The following is an 18,326-nucleotide window of genomic DNA, read 5'->3' on the forward strand; positions in this document are numbered from 1 at the left end:
TTAGGCTCTACCTAGATGCCAAAAATTTACTGAAGAACCAAGCCCTTGCCTTTTTATTGTATCAGTATTGCTTTTTTTTTTTTTACTAAATCACTTCTTTTGTTAGATCTTTGTTTTGCTTACTAATGCATATATCAAGTAAAGTAGCCTATTTTCCATAAGGAGATTATAATTCAATTGTCCTCATTTCTTGAAGGGAAATAGTATAGGAAAAAAAAGAAGGCATTTCGTATTTGCATACCAGTTCAACAATTATATTTTTTGAATTTAAATACATTGGGCTTGTTTACAAAATGACTATTTCAAAACAAGGGTTATCTAAAATACATTCATACTATTGAAAGAGTTTTGGTTGTTGAATTAACCTTTTCTACACTTGCCATTTACTGAAATATCCGTGATGGACTAGAACCAGGGAGCTGTTTTTCAGCCTGTAGAAACATCATGTGGATCATGGCTAGCATGTTTCTTTACATTAATTGAGGTCTAGGGGTTCACCAGCTCTGCCACTGCACACCTGACACCTGAGCACTGGGCTACAGCTGATTTTCTGTGTTTATCAAGTAATCTTATTTCCTATCGATTTTATAAAAATTTTCAGGTATGCAGTTTCAGGTAGTAAAATGTATCACTTTTGGTAAACTAACATAGTTATTATTATCTTGCTTGAGAATTGGCACCAAACTTCTGTTATTCTATGTATCAATTTTGTGCAATTCAATAAATGGAAAAGTAGCTATTTTCTGTTATATTTAGTTAAAATATACTATTTGTTCCACGATTTTCAAGAGTTGTCAAAGTTAGTACGTCACCACATATCACAAACAGGACTGATACAAGTGCCTCTTGTAAAAGCTTCCGACTGTCTCCTTTATGAGACTGTACTTTACTAAACTTGCAGGTACCCAGTTTGGGGGTTTGAACAGAATTTCCTACATCAAGTGTCATTTGTGTGTTACTTTGGGGGAAGGTTAATTCAGAACAGCTCAGTCAGTCCATAAATAAGGCTAAGGAAAATCATGGAGTTCAGTATAATACAGTTGCCTAAAGAAGAAAAATTTAAAGTTGAAAAGGCCACATTAAATTTAAAATCTTTGGCCAGGAAAAACTAAAATTGAATTCATTATTACAACTGTAGAGTCAAGTGGTGAGATTGGGAGACACTAGAGGCAAATACCTAAAAAAAAAAAAATTAGAGGCAGAAGATTGTGTGTGTTTTTCACATGAGACTGTCACAACAATGATGGTCGGTAACAGCAACATGGCTTTGGACACAGGGTTGCAAAATCTCCCACTGAAAACACTAAGATACAGACTTCAAAGAAACGTAGGTAAATTAAACTGGAGATATTCTCCGCCAAGTAAGTCTAGAAATTTCAGGCTAGTCAGCAACATAATACTAAATTTATAATGGCAAAAGGCAAAGTAGAAATAAAGCAACCAAAAAAGCAACAAAAAACCCACACAAGTTTTTATTTATTTTATTTAGAAGTAAAATAAAACATGACATTTCCATCTAGAAGCCACTGGCATATGCTGCAGTAAATTCAAACATGGAGAGGTGGGTGTAGCTTTCGGATTGCTCCCAAATTCAACTCCTTCCTTTTGCTCTGGAGCTTTGTGCAAGCTCTGATACACCTGAGGACACAACTGTTTAAGGCAGCCGCTGGAGTTCAAGCTTATCAGCAGACGGTGCTTCAAAGACATCATCTTCAACGCTTTCTTCTATCGGCTTCATCTTTGCCGAAGTCCTCAGGTACGGAGATGTCCGGCCTGGGCCTGTTACAGTTACAAAGAAACTACCAGTTAATTTAACAGCATACACCTGCTACATACACCTGTTTGTGACAAAGTGGACACAATCTGGTGATCCTGCCCTAGTTTCTTCATGAGAGGATTTTCTAAGTGAAGGTTTATTTGTTATCTGGCCACGGGCACCAGGAAATTCTAGACACGGGACAGCCAAGCTGCTATGAACCAGCAGTGCCTGTTGCTAACTACAGACACAGCATTCTCCCTAAGTTCAGTGCAAACCCTGACTGTACAAGGTGCCCACTGCTTGTTCCCTGGAGGTCATTTTCTCACCATTACACTCACCCACAGACGCATCTCCATTCAATTACAGCAACATGAATGGCTGCCCCAAGTACGAAGGTATGTACATCTGCACACTTGCCTGGCTGTGGGGAAAGTTTCTCAGTGCACTGAGGAAACCTCAGGTGGGCACATGATCAAAGCCACAACTGCCTTTAAAGCAGAAAGGCATAGAATATGCTGAGTTGGAAGGGACTCATCAGGATCAAGTCCAGCTACTGGCCCTGCACAGGACACGCCAAGAGTCACACCATGTGCCTGAGAGCATTGTCCAAACACTTAGACACAACACTCTTGAACTCTGCCAGGCTTGGTGCTGTGACCACTTCCCTGGGGAGCCTGTGCCAGTGCCCAGCCACCCTCTGGGTGAAGAACCTTATCCCAATATCCAACCTAAACCTTCTCTGACACATCTTCGTAAGTTTTACACAGTATGATAATGTAAAACTTATACAAGATAAACAACCACTGAGAAAACAAGATTTACAGGCAAAGGCCACATAACTTTTGACTGACAGTGATTTCACTGCAACAAAACTGCCTTTTAGAAAAGCAGCAACTTGTCTGCCAGAGCAGAGCTCACGCCACAGCTATTACCGGCAAGACATTAAATGGAGTTTTTGTACAAGTTACCACTGCAAACTACCTCTATTGCAGTTAAATTTTCAGCATGAGGGCCAGACCAGAGAACTGCTTTGACATCAGTTGAACAGTTCGATTTTCCATTGTTCAGTCTGAAATTGCATCTCCATGTGGAGGTGTTTTTCTCTCAGTACCCTCTTCTAGAGTTAGACCACCACAACAGTATGAGGTTGTAAACCTCAGCTAATACATGATGACCAAAAAGATTATGAAAGATTCTGAGAAGAAAACAGCAGGCATTTGAGAAGAAAACAGCAAGAGATAAAGGTCTTGCTAACAGACTGTTTGCATACAAGCTAAAAATTAAAGTATTCTTGAAAAAAATACTGATAGCCGTAACACACTCCTATTTTTACAAAGGTTTATCAGATATACAGTAAAATGCTGTGTTAAGGAAGCCCACTTATGAGGAAAGACTCATTTGCACTGTATGTGTTACACACAGAACAAAATACAGTTGCAGGCAACACCAGCAACTTATGATAATACTGCATTTTTAAGTCACATTCACAAAGACAGTTTGGAATTGGCATTTTAGAACTTTTTATGTTAAAAATGTATTAGTATTTTCTTCTGACATTCAAAAACAACTTAAACTGCCATGATACAGGGTTACTCAAACACATTTTTAGATACCAAAATTGTTAAACATTTTTCCCACAGGTGTGTTTTATGGCCTAAACAAAGGATAACTAAATCAATTAACTGGCTAATGTGCCCCATCCAAAGTCTGTGGGTACATTTGGATATAAAATTGACTTTGCTGGGAGACCAAAGGTGAAAGGGTGCCTGAAAATGCTGAATTACAGTTCCAGCTTATTTTTTTAAGGGGTTTGTGTTTCAGTGTAATTTATTGCTATTTTTAAAATAGTTTTCTTCTGTTTAAAAGTACTTAACTCTCTCCAGAAAACAGAAGTAAGCAGCCATGAATTTGTACAACAGGATCCAATATAAGGTCTAATTCTCTCAGCCTGCTTGTTTCAAAGACATGCTCTTATTTGCCCCAAATACAAATTTTGTCTACTGATGCCACTATCCAATGCTGGATGGATGTTCAGGTGACTGAGTCAGACCTTCCTTTCACTACATTTTGTTGCCCTTTCTTGAGGGCCTAAACCAAAATACATATTAAAATTCCTGTGAAACCAAATCCTGCTTTTATGAGTCACAGACTGGGAGAACATAACTTGATTATACCACTCAAAGCATTACCAAACCAAAACCTTTCTACACTCCTGCTCAGCTTAGAAGTTAACAAATACAGATACATAGACCAGAAAGTCTGAGCTATCTTAAACAAGCACCACAGAAAAAGAGACTGTATCTCTAGTAAATATGTGAATGGCTGTCAAGCAATAGAATCACAGAATAGAAACTAATACCAAAATACTATTTAAAGGACTGAAAGTCGGGTGAAACTAGGCTTGAACTACTTTTACTTAATTCAAATTTTGGAAAAAGAGATACATCTATTTCACTTACTCATGAATTACATATAGATGGACCATGGATGTCAAGCACAAGTGTCACATGATAAACAAACCCCACTTTAGTACCTTTTTGAGGATGCCTGCTGAGTTAATGTGATGTTATCAACAGAAAACATCATGCTGCAAACGACTCACTCCGTAAGCATTATAGAACTCTTGTTGGTTATTTCCTTAATATAAAAGCAAACAGTTAGTTGGGTTTCTTAGTTAATTAAATTCAAAACATACTTTTGTTAGTAATTGTAGTTTGGGATCTACTAATTAGTAATTGTAACTCTTTTATTACTAAACACTTTGAAAAAGGCTTAGTATTAATTTCTTGAGAAAAAGAGCCAAAGCTTATTGTTTATAGCACTGATAAAAGCATAATTTCAAAAGCTGTGATTATACAAAAATACAAATGCTCATTTTTTCAAAAAATGTGGAAAATAGAAGAAAACTTATTTATATTGTAGTAGTCAAATATTACATTTGTAACAGGAGGCTTCTGTCCACACAGCAATAGCCTAGCACTGACAAGACAGTATTCCCATAGAGTTCCTGTACAGATAAGTTCCTTTCACTCATTTTTTATTCTAACTAAACAAAAAAAAAGTAAGTTTTTCATTTCCATATGTTTCTCACAAAATCTTCTGAGGATTTTGGATTGTGTTTGCTTGTTCTAAATAAACAAATGTATGACTGTAGAAGGAGGGTCCAGGGAATAGCACTGGGACTGTAAGCCTCAGCATGTGCCTTATACTAAATCTTAAAAAACAGACAAAAAAATACCCCAACCGTTGTACTGAGAGCACCCAGGAGATTTTTGAAAACACAGCAGTGGCAATGTAAATGGCAGATTTTTTTGTTCAGTTTTCCCTGTGATCTGAAAAGAAGTGCATACATGGCCACGATCCACACTGAATACAAATCTTTAAGCAGAGCTCACCTTGGTAGCAACCCATCATTGACAATGACAGTACCCAGGAATAACTAACAAGCTATCTTGGCAAAAACAAAGAATGAAGGATTACAGTTCAAGGAGATAAACAAACCTTTTACAGAAGTCAGAAATTTCACAATCAAAATGCAAAGAAGAAATAAATAAAAATATTTCCCAAGCGTATGTTGCACTGGTGTAGGGGCAATCCCTCTGTCTCCCCAAAAGTAAGGGAAAGTATTGGACCTGGGAGGCTGCTGCCTCAGCTGGGCCAAGGAATTTCAGAACATAAAAGACACATAAACTCCTCTCTCTTGGGGAAAGCACACCCTGTATACCAAAAAAAGGTACACAAACCAAGGAAAAGTACAACAGAGCGAAGTGTATTTATCAAGAATGTGCTAAGCACAAATGCATCTTGGGAATTTACATAATTACAACTGAACTTGTCATGTGCTTCAATTACTTTCTCCCAAAGCTGAAATACTCGTGTAAGAGTTTTGCTGTTAAGCCTGGAAGAGACATTTTAATTCTAACTAATCACACAAACACATTTGTTTTACAATTTCTATCTGAGCGTGCAAATTCAACCAAAGGCTCTCTATGCAAAGGAGTGGCTTCAATTTCATGGAACTTTGTTGTGCATGGAACAGGTAAAAAGCCACTTGAGAGTTTAAAGGTAAAGATCAGAGAACAGACCAACACAGGAGACTTCATGGCAGGAATCTGCTACAGGAAGAGCAGATTCAAGAAGACCAAGTAGAAGGAAGCCTTCTTTCAACAACTGGATCACAGGCCTTGGTAGTCGTGGGGAATTTTAACCACCCCAGTATTTGGAAAGGCAACAGGGCTGGGAGCAGGCAGTCCAGGAGATTTCTGGAACGTAGCAGACCATTTCTTCACACAAGTGATCGATGAGTCAACTAGGGAAGGCGCTCTGCTGGACCTGTCACTGATGAACAAGGAAGAACTCATCAGGGAGCTGAAGGCTGCTGGTAATCTTGGCTGCAGCATCCAGGAACTGGTGGAGTTTAAGATACTGACCAGTGTGCAAGACAAATAGTGGAATTACAACCTTACAGGACAGGGGACTGTGGCTTGCTCAGGGTTTTACTTGGCAGGAACCTATAGGACGTGGGCTGCAAAGGGACCCAAGGACAGATGGTTGATCTTCGAGGGCACCTTCCTCAAAACACAAGGACAGTCCATTCCAGTGTACAGAAAGTTGAGCAAGCACAGCAAAAGGCTGGCATAGATGAACAGGAAAGTTCTGAGAGATCTCAAACACACACACACAGTGTAAGTGGGGATGAGCTCCTTGGAAGAAATACAGAACCATGTCCCAAGCATGTGATGATGAAATGAGGGAAGCCAAAGCTCAGCTAGACCTGGATCTAGTGAAGGGCAACAAGAAAGGCATCTACAAATAAATCAGCAACAAAAGAAAGACCAGGGAAACTGCAAGACCACAGCTCAGGACACAGCACAGGACACAGGGACATGAAAAAGTCTGAGATATTATATAACTTTTTTGTTTTGGGGTTTTTTTTTGCTTTAGAGGTTTGTCCTGAGGCCTGCTAGGGCTCTGCATCCACTGCTAGAGACTGAGTGATGCTTGACTGACAGGAAAACTGGACTGAGTTAGGAACAACTAAGTTGACAGGATGAACACAAGATTGTGGAACCACATGGGTTGCATCCAAGGGTGCCAAGCATTGGCTGATAAAATCACAAGGCCCCTCTCTATCAGCTTGGAAAGATGACTGCAGTCAGGGGAGATAAATGAAAATGCCAACATGACAGCCATTTTAATGAAAGGCAAGATGGAACACCCAGGTAACTACTGACCTATCAGTCTAAATTCATTTCCCAGAAAGATTATGGAGCCAGTCTTCCTGGAAGCCATGTCCAAGCACACGGGGGATGGGAGGGTGGCTGGGAAAGCCATCACGGATGCTGATTGCATCTGACCACCTTCCACCTTTGGTGGTGAGATCATGGGCTCTGTGGATGAATGGAGTACAGTGGATGTTGTTTACCAGGACGGTAGCACAGCCCTCCACAGGCTGCCACTGAATCCTTCCAGAAAAATGGGTAAAAAACAGAGTGGATAGATGGACTACAGCTTAGGTGGAAAATCTGCTGTACTGCCAAGTTCACAGGGTGGTGAACAGCAGTACAAAATCCAGCTGTCAGGTAGTTTGTTACCAGCAGTGTCCTCAAGGGCCAATGCCAAGGCCTATAATATTCAAGATATGAATGACCTGGTTGATGGGATGGAATGCAGTCCAGCCAAGTTCACAAACAAGAGCCAGGTAGTGAGGGAAACTGCTGACAGGGTAGGGCAGTGAGTCTGGACAGGCCATTGGAAACAAGAGAAAAGAACTGACAGAAAGGAGAAGTTCATGAAAGGCAAATCCCTGCACCTGGGACATGACACACCTACACAGCATTACAGCCTAGGCCCCAGCTGCTTGGAAAGCAGCGCTGCAGAAACAGACCTGGGAGTCCTGGTGGACACAGATGGAATGTGAGTCAGCAGACTGCCCCTGCAGTGAAGAATGCCATTCATACACTGGGCCACATTAGCAGCATATATTGAGCCATATAAGCAAGAGCATAGCCAGCAGGTCAATGAAAGGGATTAACCCCCTCCATGTGGCATTTGTGAGGCAGGATTTGGAGTGCTGTGTCCAGTTTTGTGCCTCCCTGTACAAGAAAGACATGGACATACTGGAGTGAGAGCAGAGGAGTGCAACCAAGATGGGCAGAGGCTGGAGCAGTGAGGGAAAGGCTGCAAGAGCTGGGTGTGTTCAGTCTCAGGAACAGAAGACTCCCAGGGGATGTGACTCTTGTCTTTTGCTACCTAATAGAAGGCAACACAGAAGAGAGAGCCAGACTCTTCTCAGAGGCACGCACTAAAGAAAGAAGGAAAGCAAGCATGAGTTGCAATAAGGGAAATTTTTTCGCCGTGAGGGTGGTAAGTCCCTGGAGCATGTTGCCCAGGGAGGCTGTGAAATCTTCCAGCTTGGAAATATTCAAAGCTTGACTGGACATAGCCCTGCTGTAGCTGATCTTGCTTTGGACATGAGCTTGGACCTGATGATTTTCAGAGGTCCTTTACTGCCTCAACTGTACTGTGATTCTGAATGTCCTTGCAGGGAATGGAGGAGAAAAAGAAAACAATACTGGATTTTTCATCAAACTATATCCCAGGTGTCACCCTTGATGTTCTAGTAGGGGGAGGCACTAGCAGGGCCTTTGCTTCTATCTATCTGGGCATGCAGACTACACCAATGTTAAGGAGTAAAACCAGATAGGCCCTCGAAGTCTGAAGGTGTTCCTGGATGAGAACTGTGAGGAACACAAAGAAAAACAGATAATTAAACAGAAAAATGCAAATATTTGAAAACATTTTCTCTTCTTAGCAGAGATTTTCACCATAACAAATAACTGGTAGTGATTTTTTCCTCATATATTTGACTTTTAATCACTAAAAAGTAACATTGCCAAAATCAAAATAAATAATCCTGTATGATCCTTTTAAATGCTGTTAAACTAACAGCTTGTGCCAAATGAAAAAATTTAGCATCCTCTGTGGCTTTTTTATTCAAAGGCTGCTTTCAGAATTCAGGCTAATGTTGACATTTAGATTCAGGTGAACTAAAAACAGCTGACAGCAAAAGCCTAGAAAGAATAATTTAGAATGTTTCCATAAAGTAATAAATTACAAGAATAGAAGCAAAATGGTCAGATGTGGTTTCTTCTCTCACTTCATCTCTTCTCTACTACTTCTGTCATACAAAGCACTGGAGAGGAGAGCCTGTGAGGATATTTGGAGATTTTCCAGGTGACATCAAAATATTTGACATATACCACATTTCTCCAGACCCTGCTAATACAAACTGTCTCAGGAGGAAAAGTAGAACACCAGGTTGCTGAGGGGAAATGTTTTGTTTGGGTTTTTAATTTCTACAAGCACCAGTCACAGACCAAAGGACATACTACTGTGACCGGCACTGTACATTCAGTTTTGCCCCATTACTATAAACATTCCATATTATGTCTAAACATAAATATTATGCCAAAGATTATTGCCACACATGTTGGGCTCTTTTTCCAATATGTATATGAGGTATCTTCATTTAGCACACAAAGCTTCATGCAGCTAATGACTGCCCTGTGGTAAGGTCCCTTCATTTAGCTGATGTACAGCAGCACCCAAAAAGCTACAGTCTGCTCCCACAGAGGAGGGAGCCCACAGAGGGCAACAGGAGTTCTGCAGTAGTCTCTAATGGTCAACCCAAGCCGTGTTCAAAACTGGCACCAACTATTCTGAGCACTCACGAAGAGAGGATGCAGAGGAAGTCCCACGAAGGAACATCTGCAAGCCATCCTCGCTGTCACTGGTACTGGCCATACTGTTCCTCATCTGCATCACAGAGAGCTGGGAGCAAAGGCTGGGCTGTCGATCAATCTTCTTTGAAGCCTAACAAAGAAAACAATTATTGTTTTTAAAAAGATATCAAGCAAATTAAAATAAAAATGGAAAGTTACTATTTCCCTTGTAATAGATGCTCTGGTCTCAGCTGCAATTATACAAGAAAATTGTTATAGGAGAAGATTCTATGCAGTGTAAATGAATTTAAATGACAATAGAAAATGCCAGTAATATACTGGAATTGGAACATTGACAAGTATGAAACTGCACATTAATTATTCAATTTCAATTTGCTTTCATACTGAAATTTTCATGTATTTTCTTACAGAAAGCTTGGGGTTTATTATCTGGTAATTCATTATTTAAGTACAATGCTCTGCAATTACATGTAGTCTTTATGATGAACGTGGTCCTCCTTGCTAAACAAAACAGCGTGCTATATATAGAGGCAATTTATACCTTAACAGAAACATGTTCATTTTCCTGGCTTTTTATTTCATCATATTAGAAAAGTGGTGAATGTCATTCCTTCCCAGTAGATGACCATTTGGCTCTCAGTTCTACTGCAGACTAAATGCATCGGGTGAGCATTATCCTCTGCCTGTCAAATGGTCTGAGGAGCTTCCATTTTGCTTTGAGTAGCCTTCCTGAGAAGCCTTTGTACTATAACATTTATACGAAGCCATACATTGTACCTCGTTAGGTATTACTGCAAGTCAGAATGCTATTTTAGGTATATGTGAAAGGTGGCAATCAATGACAAGACTATAATGGATAACTCCACTTTACTGAATTTTAGAAGTCAGGAACTAGAATCCTATTTCATGCCGAAAGGAATGACTATTTGCTCAACACTAGTGAAAGTCTCCTTAGGTAGGAGAAAAATCACAAGCTTTCTTACAAAATAAATTCATACTTTTCTGTTTTCCAACAAATAATTATTTGATAGTTTTACCTTCTTACTACCATCTCAAATATGGATAATCAATACTCAGTTTATTTCCATTGTCCCCTATGTACAGAAGTCAACCACGACATTTTATGATGAGATTGACACCAGTTAAAAGGCATTAAAGACACCAATAATATTTATATTTGACAGTGAAGCTTGTGAGAGGTGACATGAACATAGAGTGCTGGAAATGGGAAAATTAAGAATTTCTTTGACAGTTCTCATCCTAAGTTATGTAGGAAGAGCTCGTGCAACAGGATTTTTATTTTAGGAAGAATAAAAAGATACTACAAATTTCCCAAATGCTCACTCAGTTTTTACAACATACATTTTCAAAACTTACTATAATCAACCAGCTACAATAATCTTAAATTTATGTGACTATTGCAACTAAAAACAAAGACTCAGTGAAGCTAAAGTGTGCAGATGTTAAGTCAAAGGAGGGGCAAAATTTGTTGGATTTTTTAATTCTTCAAAGTTATGATAAGGAATAAGTAAGGAGACGAAAGTAAACCAAGATGGTTCATATATCCATGAGTACACCAAACCACTTAACCAGGACACCTAAAACACACTCCCTCTACAGGCAAAGAATGAGTTAGACCACTTAATGGTTTACATATAAAATACAAATAAATAAAATTACATGTATTTCATGATTCCTTCCACTAACTGCATCATATCAACATAATGATTACTTTTTTTCTTGCATTTGCAACCCTCAAAAACATGTTGAAATTATTCTTACTAGTAATCAGTATGACATAATTGTTTGCCCCTGGTAAGAAAAATTTTTAAGAAAAAAACTCTGAAGCTTCTTTTTACAAAGGCACTCATTTGTTAGTGAGAAAGGATACCCAGGGAGAAGCATCTTTTTAGCTACTGGCCATCATGTCTAATAGCTAGCTAGAAATATTTCCACAAGCTGATCCCTTCTGAATCTCAGTTACTCAGCTTTCTTGTACATTACTGTGTTAACTTTAACCAATATTGCTATGGCAGAAATGTGGCACTGACTCACACCTTGGCACTCAAAGGCCATGAGTGTGCATACAGCAGCTGGTGGCAGCAGGTTAAAATAAGGTACTTTAAGAGCATTTAAAATTGAAGTAAAAACACATTTGTGTGTGGGAGGAAAATTCCCAAACAAAACTTAAGCTGCTTACCTTGTCATTTAAGGTTGGGTCATTCAATGAATAAAGTTTATTTGTAATATCTTTGCCAATAAGGTACTTAAAGATCTCATAAAGAAATGGCTCAGACTCCAGAAAGTAAGTCAGCCTTTCCCTGGACCAGCACAGGAACTTGCAGTTATCATCTGCAATAATAGTGACCTGAAAAAAATTACATGCTCAGAATTAGCACATTTGAAAATGTTTTAAGATGAGCACATTTAAACATGCTTTTAAATAAGTGATACCATTTTATTTTTGCCTCCAATTAAAATAACTCTTAAAGCCATCAAGCTTTTTGGTATCCCTTTGTTATGAATGTGATATTTACAAATGTAAAAATTCTCAGCTATTTTTTATCATTGTGTTTTTAAGTAATATGTGTAGCCAGTTTGTTTTTCAGAAAACCTAGGGGACAATAACACAGGAAAAATCTCTCATGAGTTCCCAAAGCGTAAAGGCATTTATGTAAGAGGAAATTTATATATGAAGGCAGTCCTGTAGTGATAACAGTACTTGCAATAGCCCTATATGTAGCTTGGTTTTATTTTACATCACTGTCACCAAACAGGAACAACTGGTGTCACCCAAGGGTCTCAATCAAAAAGTTTTTAGTGATTAAAAAAAAATATTTCCATCTTCCTCTCATAACTGCTGATCCTGCTGATCCCACAAGTACTACCTTGTAGCAGTTGAGCCACGGCTCTGTTTGCTCAGTTATTGATAACCCAGTTATGGGTATTTACAGGGGAGCTTGCCCCCTCTCTCATGGGAGGCTGGACCTGCCAGGTTCATCCCCCTGTGCCAGCAGAGGGCAATGACACACCAAAACCCACACTGGTCATACCCAGGGGCATGTTTTGCAAGGGGAAGTCAGGCATCTATGAAAAAATCAAAATCAGGTGCTCTCTGCTTTTACAAGATAACATTATATCCTGAAAAAAAAAATTAAAAACCTATTGGGTCCTAGAAATAATGGAAAACTGTCATATATCCATGGATTTTTAACTCCAAAGACTGTAATATAAACCCACAATCTGAGGAAGAATTCGCCAGCACTGCCAGCAGATGGGGTCCTTAAGACTGAATCCGTGTGCTCTTGAAACAGCAAGGCTGTTGGTATTTACATGGCAGCAACAAGCAGAACCCACGAGTAAAGGATGTACACTGCTCCAGATTACAGTAACTTCTAAGGCAGGCAGAAGCTGAGGCATGACCCTTTTCCCTTGAGAGGGACTGATACGTATCCAGTTGCTTCCAAGAGAAAGGGGCTGTGCCAAGAGGGCAGCCAGGCTGTGGGAGGCCTCACTGCTGCAAAATGAATGCATCTGGACAAGTCTCTCCCCCTGGCACTAAGCCTAATGTTTGACTGGAACATATGACATCAATCACTGATTTTAGATTCTGCACCGCTCTGCCTCCCTCCCCTTCTGCCACGGTATCAGTGTGGATGCATCAGTCAGTCAGTCTGGTCATTACACATACCTAGCTAAAGAACATCACGTAAGAGGTAGCAAAATAGCCATTTCTATGGAGAAAAAAACCTTCTCTAACAGTATTCCATCCCCCCAAACTATAATAAAATATATTTAATATACCAGCATAATTACACTGCCAGAGACATATACCCTTATTGTTCCCCATATGAATATTTTTATTCTGAGATAATGTTCAGCTTATGTTTCTTTAACAAATTGCAAAATGACAGAGGTATTAATACACCTTTATAAATACCAATTTCTAATTACTAGTGCCTGAACTTCTAGACTTTCATTATTACAATAATGATTTTCCCCACTTTTTTTTTTTTAACTGGCGATGAGACCTGTTCATATCATCACATTTTCCATCAAAACTGCCTCTTCAATTATTTGTCCTGAACAATTTCTTAACACAAAATAAACTTGGAAACAGTGAAAGAGAACAGAATAGCAAAAGCCAGACTGCTTAGTGCACACCATCATAATACTGCTTCACAGCACTTAATTTTAAAAGTTATTCTTGATATGGTCCATTTTCAAACACCTGTACTAGAAGGCTAGTGAAATTATGCAAGTCTAATAGTTCACTGTTAATCAAATTTATCCTCTATTTTTTTTTGTGGTCTCACCAGCCCATATGCAGTGACATTTAAAACAAAATGTACCTGGAATTTCTCACCCCGGTTCATCTGTGTTGATCGAAATTCAGGAGAATCTATAAAGGCACAGGGGTAAATATTGTGTAGAAAATGCCCTCGATAAGACACCTTCATTCTGGAAATAAAGATGTATGAAACAACATTTTAAAATCATGGAGGCTGATTAATTTAATCTAAATTTGGGTAGGACTATTGACAATGACAAAGCAGCAGGTAACAGGAAAAAATATGTTCATCTTCTGGAATATCACTCCCAGAGCTACCCTGTTTTCTGCCTAAACCTCCACTGATTCCAAGCAGAACAGGCTGCCAGATAAATAGAGAATTAACAAACATGGCACATACCCACAAAACATTGTTATTCAATATGAGAAAGGTTGTGTTATACAGCCAGACCAGAGTCAGGCTTCCCTTAGATAAGTAGCTTTGTGGTAATGAGTAAAAAAACAATTAAGCCTGACATCACTGTTGCTGCCAACAGAAACTGGTTAAAATTTTGGCCAGAATTTAGTATGAGTTCCAAGATTACAGCTTGGCCATGGGCATGTATTTTACCCATTCTCACCCAGGTTCTGTCTGCCTCTGGGCAGTGCACCTGCCCCGCTCTACTTGCATGTACAGGTGCAATGAATCAAGTCCAAAGGCCTGCTGTTTTAAAGCCCACCGGAGGGATACTTTTCCTTCCCTCATGCACCACATCTTTTAACCTTAAAACCTGAGAATGGACTGAGAAGATGACTGAGATATCTAAGATCCAAACAAACCTCTTGCATTTTTTTGCAAGACACTGACTTTGGTATTACACAAGTATAATTCCCACTAAAATCCATGCAGCTGCACATGCAAGTGGATACACAATGTGCTCCCAATAAAAGATATCACCATCATCTGAAAATGGTGTCACAAAAGAGTCTATAAGTATAGACTATTTGACTATAGACCATAACATGCTACAAACAATTACAACCTCAATGATTTTCTAATTTATTCAACTGTCACACAAAGCGTAAGACTGTCCCCAAGCTTCAGGATGCTTAGCCTCTCATCAACTGATGTTTTATCTTCTGCTGCATAGGCTTGACCTGTCTTTAAAGTCTGAATGTTGCAGAATTGTCCAGTTAGTCTTTGGAAGAGCTCTGGGGGCACATGGAGAGGTTCAAACATCCTCTTGTAGAGGCTGCTAAGCTCCTTCTCTATCTTGATCTAGATTGGGAAAACAAGAGACATCAATAAACACAGATGAATTAGATAAAAACAGGTAAGACTGCACACATGCTTTAGCTTGAGGAACATCTTTGGCTTTATTATGCTTAAGCAAGGAAAGAAGTGGTAAATGTGTGATGTCTATCCACAAACACTGCCTATGACAGGGTGACCAAAACCTTATCTAAAATTAGCCAGGCTGGCATACTGGTGCTTTAGAATGCTGTTCCATCCAAGTGGCACATTAAATCACACACAAGGAGCCTTCTGAGATTTCTGTTGATGCAATAGTGAATAGAACTTGGGCAAGAATTATACAGAGAAGAAAAATGAGGTTGTCTTTCACACCACACGCACATGTCACTCTGGCTATCTCTCAGGCTCTCCTGGGAGCCTCTCTCATCCCTGAGCTTCTTGGCTTACTTGCAGCAGAAAAGCAAATCCTGAAAAACAAACCAAATATATTGAAACCACATGTGATGAGGGAGGGAAAAAAACCCCCAAAAACATTGCCAGCTGAACATCCCACATCTAAGAGCCCACCCAAATGCAGGCAGCAGCAATGAGAGAAAGGATGTTGGCTGAAATCCCAAGCCTGGAAATCTTCCCTGAATGAAGGAAGCAGGGGACAAGACAATATTACAGCCTTCCTGAAAGCAGAGGCAGCTTGAATAAAGCCTGCATATTTGCCATGAGGAAGACAAATTAGAACAATAAGTTTCAGATAATGAATAAAATAAAATAAAACACAGAACAGAGAATAAGGAAAAACAGCAAAGAAAAAATGGTAGAAAGTAAGAGAGAGAGGCAAGTTTCTGACTCATGTTCAACTCTTCCTCCAGGACCTGCAGGTCCTTTTCTACAAAGCTGGTTTCCAGCTGGTCAGTCTGTGGCATGTGCTGATGCACAGGATTATTCCTCCCCTGGTGTAGTACTCCACACTTTCTGTTGAACTCCATGAGGTTCCTGTTGGCCCATTTCTCCAGCCTGCTGAGGCCCCTCCAGATGGTTTCCAACCTTCTGGCCTATCATCCACTCCTCACAGTTTTGTGTCATCAGGGTACACATCTTCCCCACCACTCAGATCATGAATGAAGATGTCAAACAGCACTGGGACTAGCACTGGCCCTGAGGTTACACACCACACACTAGTGTCTGTGTAGTACATACCTCCAGCTGGACTTCTTACCTCTGATTACTACACTCAGCCCAGCCATTCAGCCAGATTTCAATCCATCTCACTGGGTCCTTATCCAGGCCACACTTTAACAGATTCTCTATCAGGATTTTACATGAGACAGTGTTGAAAACCCTACTGAAATCAAGGTAGAGGACAGTCACCATTCTCAGCTATTGGGTCAGTCATTTCATCATAGCAGGTTATCACAGAATGGCTTGGGTTAGAAAGGACCTTAAAGATCACCTGGTTCCAGCCCCTCTGCCCTGGGCAGGGACACCTTCCATGAGACCAGGTAGCATCAGAGCTTCAACCTGACCTTGAATACTTCTAGGGATTGTGCATCTACGGCTTCTATGGGCAACCTGTTCCAATGCCTCATCACCCTCACAGTAAAGAATTTATTCCTAATATCTCATCTAAACCTACTCTCAGTTTGAAGCCATTCCTCCTTGGCCTGTCACTATATGTCCTTGTAAAATGTCCCTCTCCATCCTTCTTGTAGGCTCCCTTCAAGTACTGGAAGGCCACAATTCTCCCAGCCTTTCCCCACAGCTCTATCTCTGTGCTTGGGATCCCAGAGCACTCCAGTGGGATCTCATCAGAGCAGTCACCTCCCTCACCCTGCTGGCCACACTGCTTTGGATGTAGCCCAGGATACAGCTGGATTTCTGTGGCTCTGAGTGCACATTTCTGGGTCAAGTCCAGCCTCTCATCCACCCCCAAGTCCTCCTCAGCAGGGCTGCTCTCAATGTGTCCATCCCTCAGCCTGTGTTGATACTGGGGGTTGCCCTAACCCAGATGCAGCACCTTGCACTTGGTCATGTCACATTTCATGAGATTTCCATTGGCCCACTTCTTAAGCCTGTCCAGATCCCTCTGGATGATATCCCAGCCTTCAGGTGTGTCAAACAACTCAGTTTGGTGTCACCTGTAAACTTGTTGACGGTGTACTCAATCCCTTTGTCTATGTCATAAATGAAGATAGTAAGTAGCACTGGCTCCAATACAGACCTGAAAGGGACATCACTTGTCACTGATGTCCATCAGGACTCTGAACCTTTGACCATTACCCTCTGGATGCAACCATTCAATCAGTTTCTCATCCATCTATTATCAGGCTGGCTAAGCACGACTTCCCCCTGGTAAATCCTTGCTGATCACTCCCGTTTACCTTCTTGTGCTTCATGTGCATAGAAGTGGTTTCCAGGACTATCTATTCCTTCTTTTCAGAGATTAAGTTGAGACTGACCAGGCTGCAGGTCCCTGGGTTCTCCTTCTTGCCCTTTTTGAGGAAAGGAGTGGCATTTGCTTCCTCCATTCCTCACGCACTTCTCTCGGTCACCAACATTATTCCAAGACTATCAGAAATGTGACATCAGCTCTTGTGGGTGTGCGACATCAGGGCTCGTGGACTGACTGTGTCCAGTGCATCACCTGACCTAAAGTTACACTGGTTTCATACAATCAATTACTAGTTATATATTCCACCAGCAACTACATGCATATGGAATCCAGGTTTAGAATTTCCTGTATGTTCCTTATGCCACAATCTTTAATACCTCAGAGGACATCTACACAGACAAAACAAGGATTAAAAAGAAACCTGCAAGAGAAATTGTATTATGCTAAGGATTGTCCTGAGCTGTTTGATTTCAAAACATATTCCATATACCCACAAAGCTAGATGACTATTTGTTTTACCAACATGTTTTCCAGGAACTCTTTCATTTTTAACAGCTGTACCAATTTAATTTGCACCTCTTTCAATACATCACCACTGCAACTTAAAGAAATACATTTTCATCTGAAAAAGGAATTTAAGTGGCTCCCAAGACTTCTGAGCCCAAAACCATGCACACAGACACGAGGGCAAGTTTTGGCCCTGGAGTGTTAATCCAATCCCTTAACCAGCACATGGTTCATGTTTCATGATCTTCCTCTTGTGTGTAATACTGTGAGGAGAAAGCAGGTGTAGCCACTTTCTTAAAGACCGATCAGATTGCAGACTGGAGCTGTGTTTTAGATGGGCTCCCTTGTAACAGACTATTCCCCCTTCCCAAGCACAGCTGACTGCTCCTCCAGTCATGCTTGTG

At 40.3% G+C, this 18,326-nt stretch overlaps 1 protein-coding gene across 1 annotated transcript in view; it reads right to left on the minus strand.

Annotated features, from left to right (window-relative positions):
- Nucleotides 1–1,456: 1,456 nt before the first annotated feature.
- Nucleotides 1,457–18,326, minus strand: part of BVES (blood vessel epicardial substance) — a 21,640-nt gene continuing 4,770 nt past the window's right edge. The window contains exons 3-7 of the mRNA XM_008637744.2: nt 14,875–15,053; nt 13,857–13,965; nt 11,705–11,872; nt 9,493–9,634; nt 1,457–1,779 (exon numbers count right to left, since the gene is read on the minus strand). Of these exons, the coding sequence (XP_008635966.1) occupies nt 1,655–1,779; nt 9,493–9,634; nt 11,705–11,872; nt 13,857–13,965; nt 14,875–15,053 (723 nt within the window). The 3' untranslated portion in view covers nt 1,457–1,654. The remainder of the gene's footprint in view (nt 1,780–9,492; nt 9,635–11,704; nt 11,873–13,856; nt 13,966–14,874; nt 15,054–18,326) is intronic.

The sequence above is a fragment of the Corvus brachyrhynchos genome, unplaced genomic scaffold, assembly GCF_000691975.1.
Source record: "Corvus brachyrhynchos isolate BGI_N302 unplaced genomic scaffold, ASM69197v1 scaffold14, whole genome shotgun sequence".
Classification (NCBI taxonomy): Eukaryota; Metazoa; Chordata; class Aves; order Passeriformes; family Corvidae; genus Corvus; species Corvus brachyrhynchos.